This window comes from Mesitornis unicolor, unplaced genomic scaffold, assembly GCF_000695765.1.
Source record: "Mesitornis unicolor isolate BGI_N332 unplaced genomic scaffold, ASM69576v1 scaffold6447, whole genome shotgun sequence".
NCBI lineage: Eukaryota > Metazoa > Chordata > Aves > Mesitornithiformes > Mesitornithidae > Mesitornis > Mesitornis unicolor.
In genome coordinates, this window is record NW_010195621.1 from 35,695 (window position 1) to 47,047 (window position 11,353).

Sequence of the window (11,353 nt, forward strand, 5' to 3'; positions counted from 1 at the left end):
GAGTGAAGGTGACCACGTCCCCGCTGGCCCACTTGAAAGTCCCCTGCTCCTCCACATCTGAGAAACCAATCCAGAAATACTTTGCTGGATTGAATCCAATTACAGAAGTCAAAAAAGCTTGTTCATATCTGTGAAGAATAAGTACCAAGCTGATGTATTACTTTTTATCATAATTTGTTAATTTCTTCAAACATTCCATTGCAGCAAATCTGATAAATGTGATCTGTTAATATGTGGGAAAATATGAATATGGAGTGAAGCAAGGATAATGATCTGACCTTTATAGTTCTAATTGTCATACAAATTAATTGTTATTTTGCATTTGGGTAATGTAAGTCATGTTTAGAATTTAGAGTGATTCTATTCTCCTATTCTACTGCACAATGAGCAAAACAAGTCAAGCAATACCTATGTTAATGCATATATGTTATTAATTCTGTATAAATAAGTACTACAGTGTTTTACTGAGCTTCATGATAAGGTCTATATCTTTAAAACTTGTTAGTCTGGGGGGGAAATATTTTACTTTTATTCTAAAAAGAGTAACTTTCCAGATCTGCCTGTTTCAAAGAACAGACTGAAAAGCTCAAATTCAGGAGAAAGAAATAGTTCCATGTCTTTCTGTTTATTTTTAGTTTAATAAGTTTTAAAACAAATTTGGGGGTGTTGGGAAGTTGACTCAATTTTATTAATTCCCAGAGTCAACAAGAGTGTAGTGTGTATTAGCAATGTCTTGAATGTTTGTATTGATGGCATACAAGCCCCTGATGTGTATTGTAATACTTCTTCAGTTCTACCATAAATTTTTCCAGCAAAGGAGTGGTGTCATGTTAGACACTATGAAAAACTGCTAAGTAAGAAGAGATTTCTGTTTGGCTCTTCCATCCTGGTTGCATGTATGAAAGGACAAGAATTTTGTTTCCATACCTGTCTCTTACAGAAGCCAAGTAACCTTTGTTTTCTTCACAGATTTTTTTTGCTTCTGCAAACGTTGCTGGTAGCTGGCCCACGGAGTAGCAGTAAAAGCCGTGCTTCACCCAGCCCTGCCAGGGTCAACAGCAGAGATGCACAAACTGGCTGTCAGATTGCGCCGCACAGTACACTTCCAAAAGCCATGTTAGTACCACACCCCAAGTCAAAATTAATCCATACAAACAATCTGCAAAACAGCCAGCTCAAATATTCCTGCCCCCTGTAGTTGATTGATTGAACTGAGAAGGCTGTGTGCAACCCAAGTCCAGTGAGTTACAGCATGAAAAAACACTGATATGCTCTGCAGAGAGCAGCTTTTGTGGGTGAAGTGATCACTTGTGCACTGGGAGAGAGCTGAGAGGAGTGTGCATGGAAGGGAGGGAAAAAAAAAGAAGTTGATCAACATTTTGGTTAAATAAATAAAAAATTTCTCTATTAGTCTATGAAGTATCAGTACATACATTAACAGTTTTCTAGGCCTCACCAAGAGCAGTCAAAATGCTTTACTCCTGTGATACTCACCATCATCAGAGTGAAAGTAAGATGCAAAGACCTTTCACCGCTTTTGTTTTACACTTACTTTCTGGCAGCCTGGGTAAGTAACCTCAGCTTCCCCTGATTCTTCTGCCAAAGGTTTCCTTTTACAGACGTAACCGAGTTTTGTTTCACAAGCACTGTCAGCCCAGGATCCATCCTGAGCATGGTAAGAAGAAACCACAAAGAGTAGTGAAATCTAGAGAAAGTCCAGATCCAACAGGAATATTCACCATCCTCAGAGAGAACCCTCCTCTCTTTGTATGACTGAGGCTATTTCAGCTCTCATCCTTACCCTGATGCTTTCTCTAAAACCCCCCAATAGGGAACACAGTAAAGATAGTGACTGCCACATTTTCTCAGAGCTGTGAGGATGAGGGTTGAGTGTATTAAATGTTCAGTGGCTGATTGGAGCAGGAAGAAAACATGTTGCTCCCCTCCATTCTCCCCAGCATAGTATTGATTGTCTTCATATAACTAGATGTCAATAGCAAGGAAATGCTGGATAAAGTAAACAGAAAATATGAAAAATGTATTGTTTTAAGACTTTTTCCATAGTATTGTAAGTCATTTTAAGCTAATACAAAATAGATTTTTTTGTACCTAATTTTTTGTGCCTCCAGTAATATGAACCTCTAAAGTAGCTCTAATAAACCTATATTTTAGGTGGTTTAGAGGAAACACAGGAAAGTCCGTGCTCCAAGACTCATACTATGCAGCTATGATCAGCCATATTGAATGTGAATAATGAGTTTCTTCAACTAATTTCAGATGGGAAATTTACTGTTATTGTTTAACAGCTGCAAAGCAGACTGAGTCTCAGTGCAGTGCCTTGCTTCTGGTGCTCCACCATACACCTTTGTAGATCTAGTCTCCAGTCTTCCTACACACTAAGATATTCTGAATTAAACCAAGTTCATAAAAACCTTTAAAGCCCTTGTCCCTTTTTACTTTTTTTCATTTTTTTTGTCACAAATGTTTTCCCTTCTACGAAAGACAGGAGAAAGCATGAAAGTCAGAAAGGGATTTTTACCTCTCCCTTCATAACAATGCAGTCTGCCTTATTCTGTGTGTGGGTCGGTTCTCCATGATGCCATTTGGTATAAGTCACAGGTGTCCCATCACTCCATTCAAAATACATTTGAACTCTGAAGTCATTTAGACCAATCCACAGCTCATAGTCTGGCTCTGGGAACACAAATATAATTGTAGGCACATGTATGTCTTGAAATGGAACAATCACATCTTACATCCACTTTTGACTGAAAAAAGACTTTTTTGAAAAACATTTAAGATCATGGTTACAATGATTAAATAAATAATAGGAACAGTATAATTTCAGGGAAAAAAAAGTGACCTGCAGGAATACTCACTGTACCCAAGCTGAGACACTGTAAAACTGTACTCCTCAATATTATGAATACTGGCCAGCTCTCCATCTTCTTTTCTACAGGAAGACTGGGCTTCTTTCCATATTTTGGGTGTTCTGTAAATTCTATAGCAATGACCTGCATAGGCCACCCATCCCCTGGGGCAATTAATAGGCTTTAAGTCACCTAAAAAATATTTCAAACAATTAATGAACAGTCCTGTTCAGTGCTTTCTTTCAGCCAAAAAAGAAAAAGATCTGTACTGGCAGGAATTTGAAATATTGGAGCACATACTGGCAGAAGAGAGAAGCAAAAGTCTGAGGATCACAAAGAGCACAAAACGGATTTTTCTATCCCAACTGTGCTGGGAGCTACCCAAAAACTCTTTTGCAGAATGAAATAGCTTCTAAGTAATTTGGCATACAAATTTGCAGGGTATGACTCCGTGTTAAATCCCCTTCAGTGAGGCTCTGCATATAGGCATGTTTTACAGAAAAGGACCTCTTTTCCTATGCAGGAACTTTATCCTGGTGAACTTCGGAGATTTTTGTATATTTTTTCTCTGGCTACACCAGGTGTTTGGCGGCCAGTTGGAGCTCTTGCCCAGTCCAAATCATACCTCAGACAGCCCAGACACTTTTACATTATACCAGATGCGTCAGAAATCCCAGCTGCACAGAAATGCAGCACACTTCCTTCAGCAGCTGCTTCTTGGTGTGAATTTAGCATGGCCAACCATTTTCCACTGCTTTGGAGGTTCACATGGTCTGCACTTACACAGTAAACTAAAGAGGGCAGGATGTGCACCCTAGGCTGACATGTGATTGACCACATTGTACAGTGCTTCCTGGGCATGGCTTTGTTCTGTGCAAACTTGCATTCCCCTAAGCAACACCCAGGCACGGTTTGCAGGTTAGCATGGTTCAGAAACCATTCTCAGTAAGCTGTCTGGATGCAGCCAGAATGTACAGGATGCCAACTATGATGTGCCATTCATCCCTCAAGCCAGAGAATAATCTTACATAGTAGTTTATATGTAGCTGAGGGAGTTACTGTAGAGTTAGTGGCAAGCTGGAATTCCCGGGTGAAGTAGCTGCACACCATTTTCTTCAAATAGGTAAGACCTAGTTTGCCTCAGACAGAAAGGGAATTCAATTGGGAAAAGGTGCCAGCTCCATAATCTGATTTTTTTCTTTCCAAATAGAGCAAAAAGGGTCAAAAAGAGCAGGAGGAACATGAACTCTGGCTCACATCTTTAGTGTATTTTTCAGAACACAGGATATTCATCAGTATTTTGTGGTCTGGATAATATGACTAAACACATAATCTTGCTTTCTTTAGTACCCTGGGATCTTTTCAAAATTATGAACTACATCTAGACATCATCTTTAAAATGAGACAGAAAAGTAATCTTCTCAGTGATTGACGCAGGTCAACAAGTGTAACCCTTTTGTTTGGACAATGTACTGTCATTTCATATATGGCACCCTCCCAGTATTTCTCACTCACTGCCTTATTTTTTGACCAACTTACCTGAGGCAATATTGGAGGAATCTGAGGAGGCGTTTCTCTTTTGGCAGATATATCCCAGTTTCCGATCACAAACCTGGTTTTCCCATTTGCCATTTCTACCTTGGAAGCTGCCACATAATTTTCCAGATTCTACAGAAGGATTTCCTTTCAGAAAGAAGAGCAACATACAGAGAATCCCTCTGTTAACACTGAGAATTTTCACCTCATCACAGGCGGGAATGCGCAAGTCTTGCAGCTGCAAAGCCACTGGCATATTACTCTTTAGAGTGATAATTCCCGAGACAGGACATAAAGGAGCACCACTGGGATGGCCAAGAGGGCCAACATTACCAACATGAGACTTGCCTCTCTTCTTCCATGCACTGCTTAAGAAGAAATTTGGTGTGTTTGAAGTACTGCAGCATACAGAAAAAACTGTATACAAATAAAGCTTTTATATAAATTCCTTATGGGATGGTAGTATTGCAAACAACGCAACATCCCTTACTGTTTAACACCAGACATGAATTGCACATTTCATGTCATGGGAGTGCTCAATCTTTGGATTTCCCTGTAGTCACAACAGCTATTATGAAAACATTTAATATGGCAACATGCAAGATAGTGACATAGATCCTGAGAAGATAGTGTAAACTTACTAAGATAATGTACGTCAGATAAATGTCGTAAGCAGTAACTGAGAAGAAGAATTGAAAATATTTTCATTGCAATGTTTCTCTTTAGTTTTTGTCTCGTCTCTTAACATTTGCTTCACATCATGTTTCATGAGTTTTTTTCCTTTGGTTTGAGTAACATGTCTGATGAAAAAATTGTGGATGGAAAAAAAAATAGAATGAGGTGTAGGCATTTGTTTTTAATTCTTTTCTTGGATGAGCAACCTACTTTTTCTAGGAAATTCAGAATTAATGACATTCCATCTCTGGTGTGATCCCTATTACTGTAATATCTTAGCTTTCCCATAATCCCCTGTAGTTTGTGAAAATTCTGTGAAGCCAAAGGAATTAGGCAACAGGAATTTGGGGAAGAGAAGAAAATTTTGGGGCAGACGTTGATCACCACTTCAGAAAAGTTCAATTACCTGGAGCCCAGTTTAGGTATCTGAAAGGTCTGCCCCCAGTCCATTGCCAGCCACTGTCAAGTGCACTGAAAAGACCAGTCCAGAGCTTCACATTGATACCCAGGTCACTCGTGAGCCCTAAATGGCCGAAAGAAATGAACTGTCAAGTTATTAAGTGCCTCTGATTTTGTAAGTTATTTAATACAACTTGAAATAGAAATTTAAAGTGTAGAAAAATAAGCAGTGTAGGTTTTTTAATATAGACCAGATCTTTTCTTCTATTTTAATACATTTTTTCATGAGAAAGTGACAGGCTTTTTTAAGAATGTCACGAAGTCCTATTTTCACCCGGTAAATATAAATATCCATGTTAAAGCTCTTGGAGCCGACCTACATTTTAACTATATGTATTAATTCGTTGGATTTTTTTACTTTACCTAATAAATACATTTCTTCATGAAGGTCTGTGACAGCTAACAATTCTGCATTCTGCTGCTGGCAACTTCTTCTTGCTTGGTGCCATGTCAAAAGTGACTCTGAGTTTATCTGATAGTGAGTTTCTGTCACAGGGTTTGTTTTCCAAAGGTCTTTGTGGATGGTGTCTATAAAATATGATAGCAACAACCTGGCAAGATAATCATACTTGCTAACGCAGAAAATAAAATCTTCATTGCAGACTAAAACTATGCAACTGCATGATTTACTAAGTTTTTACACAGTTTGTCCCACATATATACTTTGTCCATTCAATATTAATAAAACATAACATAACATAACATAACATAACATAACATAACATAACATAACTAATATAAGGAATTATTTATCTTTACAAACCTAATTTTTCTAGATTCACCCTGTTCTACTTCTCTCACAGTTCAGTCCACATTAACCCACTCACTGATATATTCACACATATTTCCCTATTCCCCATACAGAAAATCTTGGTCTCCACACCCATTTCTCACCTTGGGACGGCTCTTATGCTCTTTCAGAAAGGATTGTTTCCAATCAGCTATGAAATGTGGGTGAAGGGGTAGGGTATTTGTGCTGGGGTTACTGGAAAGCTGTTTTGGGTGATTTGTGAGTGTGAGGAGCACCAAAGCACTGAAGGCAGATGAAGGTCACTGCCCACATCCTGCCCCCTTCCTTTCACTCCAGCCCTCCTGTTCTCTGCTCCATCCTATGACGCACCACTGTCTCCTGCTTCCCTATCTCACCTTACTCAACCTTTGCACTACTTTCTGCCTTTCATTTCCCTTTCTTGTCACTTAGTCGTAGGAGTTTTCTCTTCTTTTTCCTATCAGTCCCAGTCACCACCCTCACAATACTCCCCATGTATACCAGTCTCAGGAACACTGTAGGACTCAGCTGGAGAAACAGTGAGAGTGAAGAGCAGACACCTCATTTTATCATTATATGGCTCAGCAGTGAACTGGTAGAGCTAGAATCCAGCTCGCTGTCCAAGACTGTTTCCACATCCCAAGGAGATTTTGACCATGAGGCTGAGTGAAACTTTTGCATAATGCCTTTTCAAAAATCTTTATAAATAAATTACCTTTTATTGGACAATTTCCAAAAACTTGGTCTTTATCAAAATCTGAAGAAGTTGCACACCAGGAGGTGCTTGCATCATCATCCCGAGGGATGCACTCAGTGTACCATTTACCATTGAGCTTAAAAGGGAAAACACAAGGTGCACCAAAAGCATTTCCTCCCAGTGTATAGATATCTATGTAGAAAAACACAAGGCGATAGTCAGTCAGTATCAGATGATCAGCACAGTGTCTGCTCACAGGCAGTTCTCTATGGATACAGCGGAGTTGTGCAAGAGCTCAACACATCAGCACTCCATTACTACAAGCTTTCCAAGGCTGTTGTACCAATTAGATATTAATATGGCAAGATATTCAAAATTAAGACTCTCAAACAATCCTTAATTTGCCTTCACATTGATTTCTGTTTAACTTTTTCTTTTCATTGCTATCTGGACTACTGTCTCAGAGATGCTCATGACTCAGCTTCTCCCACTGCATACGTACTTCTGTTCTTGGATGATGTTTATGATCTTTTTTTCCCCACCCCGTGTATGGTTAAAGAGACTTGGAAAAGGAGTTATCAGAATATTTTTATTGGTCTTCATGAGGAAGTTACATCTTAAATTTGCAAGTGTCTCTGCTGGGAAGTGACCCTTCCATCTCTACGCAGTCTAATTTGCTGCTATCTGAACAAAATTATGAGAAACCTAATTCCAGCTGGAACCGTTGTAGGTCATGGCAGAAATTTCGTCCTGTTCATCCCCAATAATGAAGTTATTAACTTCATTCCCTAGCAGTGTCACACTAGAAAGGACATTGAACATTTCAGCTTGGATGCCCACTCTACACAGCCCAAGAGGGATAATAATTCAGGAAAAGGAGATCTGTCTCTCCAGTGTCCCTTCATCAGGATGTTAGGCGTTATTGCATCCTAAACCATTAAAACACTGGTTTTATTTTTGCTTTTTCCTACTTTTCTCCTTCCTGGGCCTGGGAAACACCAGGTGAACACTGTTAAAAGTAGATCACATCTGTTTAAACCAGAAATTAACTTCTTAGAGATAATACACAGGCAAACCAAGTCATAGCAACAATAACTATTTAAATATAAATCAATCATTACTTCTCCTACAGATTGATCAGACACATTTTGAAGCAGTCATAGATTTCCTCCCACTGTTGCTATACAAACAGAATTCTCACTCTCACTTATGACTATGCCACAGGCCTTTGTCATTTTATTCTTTCATTTGACAGAATTGCATTTTCCAAGTTATGCAGAATTGAAGTTATATTTGCCTTGCATTTCTACACCATATTTGTAGTCAGCTCTGCAACTGATGTTGAGAAAAAGGTTGCTGCATGACAAGCAGATGGAGGAATGCTTTGTAAGTAGAGGCAGCCAAGTTACCTAGAAATAAAGATTAATTTTCAGCACTCACCCTCATAGCGCTGGGAGCACACGCTGTCTGCAGTTCCATGGATTTTCCATGTGCTCCCTTTACCCAGTAATTTGGACAACCTGACTTTCTTCCCCTTTCCTTTGCCATAGCTGAAAAACAGATCCTTGCCGTGGGTTGCAAGCGCCTCGTATTCACATTCCCACCACTGGAGCTCATTTGTCCTGTTACAGGATTCCAATGTGATGGCAGCTTCATCATCCTTGGTGAGCACTCCCAGGCACAGCTTGAGGGCCACGCTCAGCAGCTGCGTGGCAGAGACCCACCTGAACTTTTGAAACTCATTGCGCTCATCACAAGCAGTAGTTATAACTGAGCTGGAATTCTGAGCTTGGGCGCAGAGCTTGCTGTCTTCATTATAAATGGAAAATATTCTGCTATCTACAAAATAAAATGAGAATTCAAACACCTGAGGAGAGATTTTATACCAGATAAGTCAGTTACTTGTGATTTGACTGTCTGCTACAGCAAAAACCTGAATATATAGAGTATATAGAGAAAGAAACCAAGGAAAGTTCATCATCAGTATGAAGGGCATTCATCACAATCTTCTTAAGATGCAACACAGAAGCTGAAAATATAGCTCTTTCAAGAGAAATTACTCTTCTTCACATCCCTCCTTAAAGCACATTGTTCTTAAAACACCATTCAAAAATGACCTCTATTAAATTTCATGACTTCTTCAAAGTTCCACGACCACACAACATATTAAACAAGCTTTAATTTTGCAAGTAAAAGGACTTTTTGCTTTAAAACTATTAAAAACGTTTTACATGCTCGAATTTCAACCATTTTTATATTTGACCCAGAATGACAGTGTGGTTTTCAGTTCACCAAGCAAGTGGGCTATTTTTCATTTCTGGTTAATTATTTTGGAAAGTTTTAGCGACTGTGCAAAAGGTCCTTTCTTCACAGAGTTCAACTTGTGAGTTTTTCAGGAGGGAAGCCACGACTTGCAGCATCATCACTTCAGTTCTGAGCACAGTTAAGCTACGTAAGTATTCTAAGTGCCATTAATAGCCATACTTGTAAATAGAAATGTGAGGCACTGCACAACAACGTTTTGTTTCTTAAGATAAACTCCAAAAAAGGAGCACAACTTCAGCCTGCTCCAAACCTTGACCATTTTTGCAGCTCACTTTGCATTCCTTAACTCCCCACTAAGTGACAGCAACATCAGCCAACTCACTCTGCTGTGCCACTGAGCTTTATTGACACCCAAGGCTTCTTGCAAGGGGTGGAATAGTTAACTGGGGCTTCACAGCCTCCCAGCCCTCAGAGTTACCAGGGAGTGGCTGAACAGCCTCCATGACTTTTTTGTCTGAAAGGCTGCAGACCTGAACAAGCCAGGTGGCGTTACCCCTGGGCACAGGTCTCCTACTGCAGTTGTTCTTAGGAAGGTTAGTAGAGGATGGGTTAAAGCCAGCTTGGTCTCACCCAAAAACATTCACAGAACTTCCCTGTAATGGATTAGATCAGTGCTGGCTGGTCTCTGCCACCATTCCAGCAGGAGCACTGGACTACCGCAGTTCTCTAGCTTTTCCTGCACGGAAAAGCTGCAGACACAGCATCGTTTCTTTTCCTCTCAGCAGCAGATCTAAACTTGCTGTCCACCAAGGAGGATGTCAGGAAAGCATGAGAAATAACTTGCAAGCCTCCTTATTCAGCAGAGGACCAAACTTACCAGACACTTGAAGAGATGTACTAAAGGAAAAGAGAGAAATCAGGAGCAGGTAGACAGCCATGGCCAAATGCTTCATTCCTTCTCCCCTTCACATCAAATTGACGCTGAAGACCAAATCCGTGCCTTGCAAGAAAACTCTTCTGCACTGAACTGGATTGACAAATCGTTTTCGGTTTTTAAGACCCGACAGATACAGGGAAGTTCTGAGCTGCAAATAAGGAACTGTATCATGTCACATGAGCAATTTCGAAAAAAAACATATTAATGTAAAAACTTTGCTTTCTAAGCTAATTTCTCTAGTGTATAAAAGTTTTCTCTTCCATGGAAATATGAGATTTAAAAGAAAGCATTTTAGTGAGGATTTTTGGAGACATACCTACAGTTCAGAATTATTTTTAAGATGAGGATGACATGAGTATCTCTTTACTAGAAATAAAAGAGAAAGTTAAAAAATAAGAGAAAGATTTTTCTGTAACAATAAGAGATGAAAAAAGCTGGAGTACAGTGCAGCACTGTGAAAAATTGGCTGGGGCACCATATAAATCAAGTAACTATGATCTTATAATTAAAAAGATACAGAACTTCCCCATGTCTGCAGTTCCACAGTAAAGAGAAAAGCTGTAGAAAACAGGACTCGTGTTCTTCAGGAGACACCTGTCCCTTCTTTTGCTCCATTCCTGACTATATGCAGGAGTCACACAATTCTAGGAAGAAGAAAACCTGTAACTGGAAAATGGTGGATTTTCAATTACTGCTATAGTTGAAAACTAAACTGATGAGGAATACTGCCACATTTTTTATCCTGTTAATCTGTGAAAGTTTGTGCCCCCTAAAGTGCACACTCTTCAGGCATTCTGACAAAATTTTGATTTTTGCTTTGAAAAACCTCTCTCCTTTATGGTAGGTAAATGCATTAGAAATGTGTAGAGAGTAGGGAAAACACACTATTACATAGTGTAATTACATCCCTTTTTGCAAATGGCCTTTGAAAAATCCCAGTTCCCATATCTTCAGGAGAGGCTGGTTTGGGATAACTTCCTAAATAATGTATTTGCAGCAAACCTTTCCCTGAAAATCGCTGCTGTTGTAAGCAGTGAAAACCCTAGATGCCTTCATGAACATGTGGGATCTTGCTTCCATTGTTCTGACTCAGATGCAGATGGACAACTCCTCGGCTCAAAAAAGCTACACAAGGAATTAGAGCA

At 39.5% G+C, this 11,353-nt stretch overlaps 1 protein-coding gene across 1 annotated transcript in view; it reads right to left on the reverse strand.

The window, feature by feature from the left end:
- Window positions 1–10,209, reverse strand: part of LOC104543544 (macrophage mannose receptor 1-like) — a 31,031-nt gene extending 20,822 nt beyond the window's left edge. The window contains exons 1-11 of the mRNA XM_010188181.1: window positions 10,145–10,209; window positions 8,447–8,841; window positions 7,025–7,198; window positions 5,904–6,068; window positions 5,488–5,604; window positions 4,410–4,553; window positions 2,880–3,062; window positions 2,540–2,694; window positions 1,553–1,666; window positions 928–1,043; window positions 1–128 (exon numbers count right to left, since the gene is read on the reverse strand). The exon at window positions 1–128 is cut by the window's left edge and continues 39 nt beyond it. Of these exons, the coding sequence (XP_010186483.1) occupies window positions 1–128; window positions 928–1,043; window positions 1,553–1,666; window positions 2,540–2,694; window positions 2,880–3,062; window positions 4,410–4,553; window positions 5,488–5,604; window positions 5,904–6,068; window positions 7,025–7,198; window positions 8,447–8,841; window positions 10,145–10,209 (1,756 nt within the window). The remainder of the gene's footprint in view (window positions 129–927; window positions 1,044–1,552; window positions 1,667–2,539; window positions 2,695–2,879; window positions 3,063–4,409; window positions 4,554–5,487; window positions 5,605–5,903; window positions 6,069–7,024; window positions 7,199–8,446; window positions 8,842–10,144) is intronic.
- Between the last annotated feature and the right edge of the window lie 1,144 nt (window positions 10,210–11,353).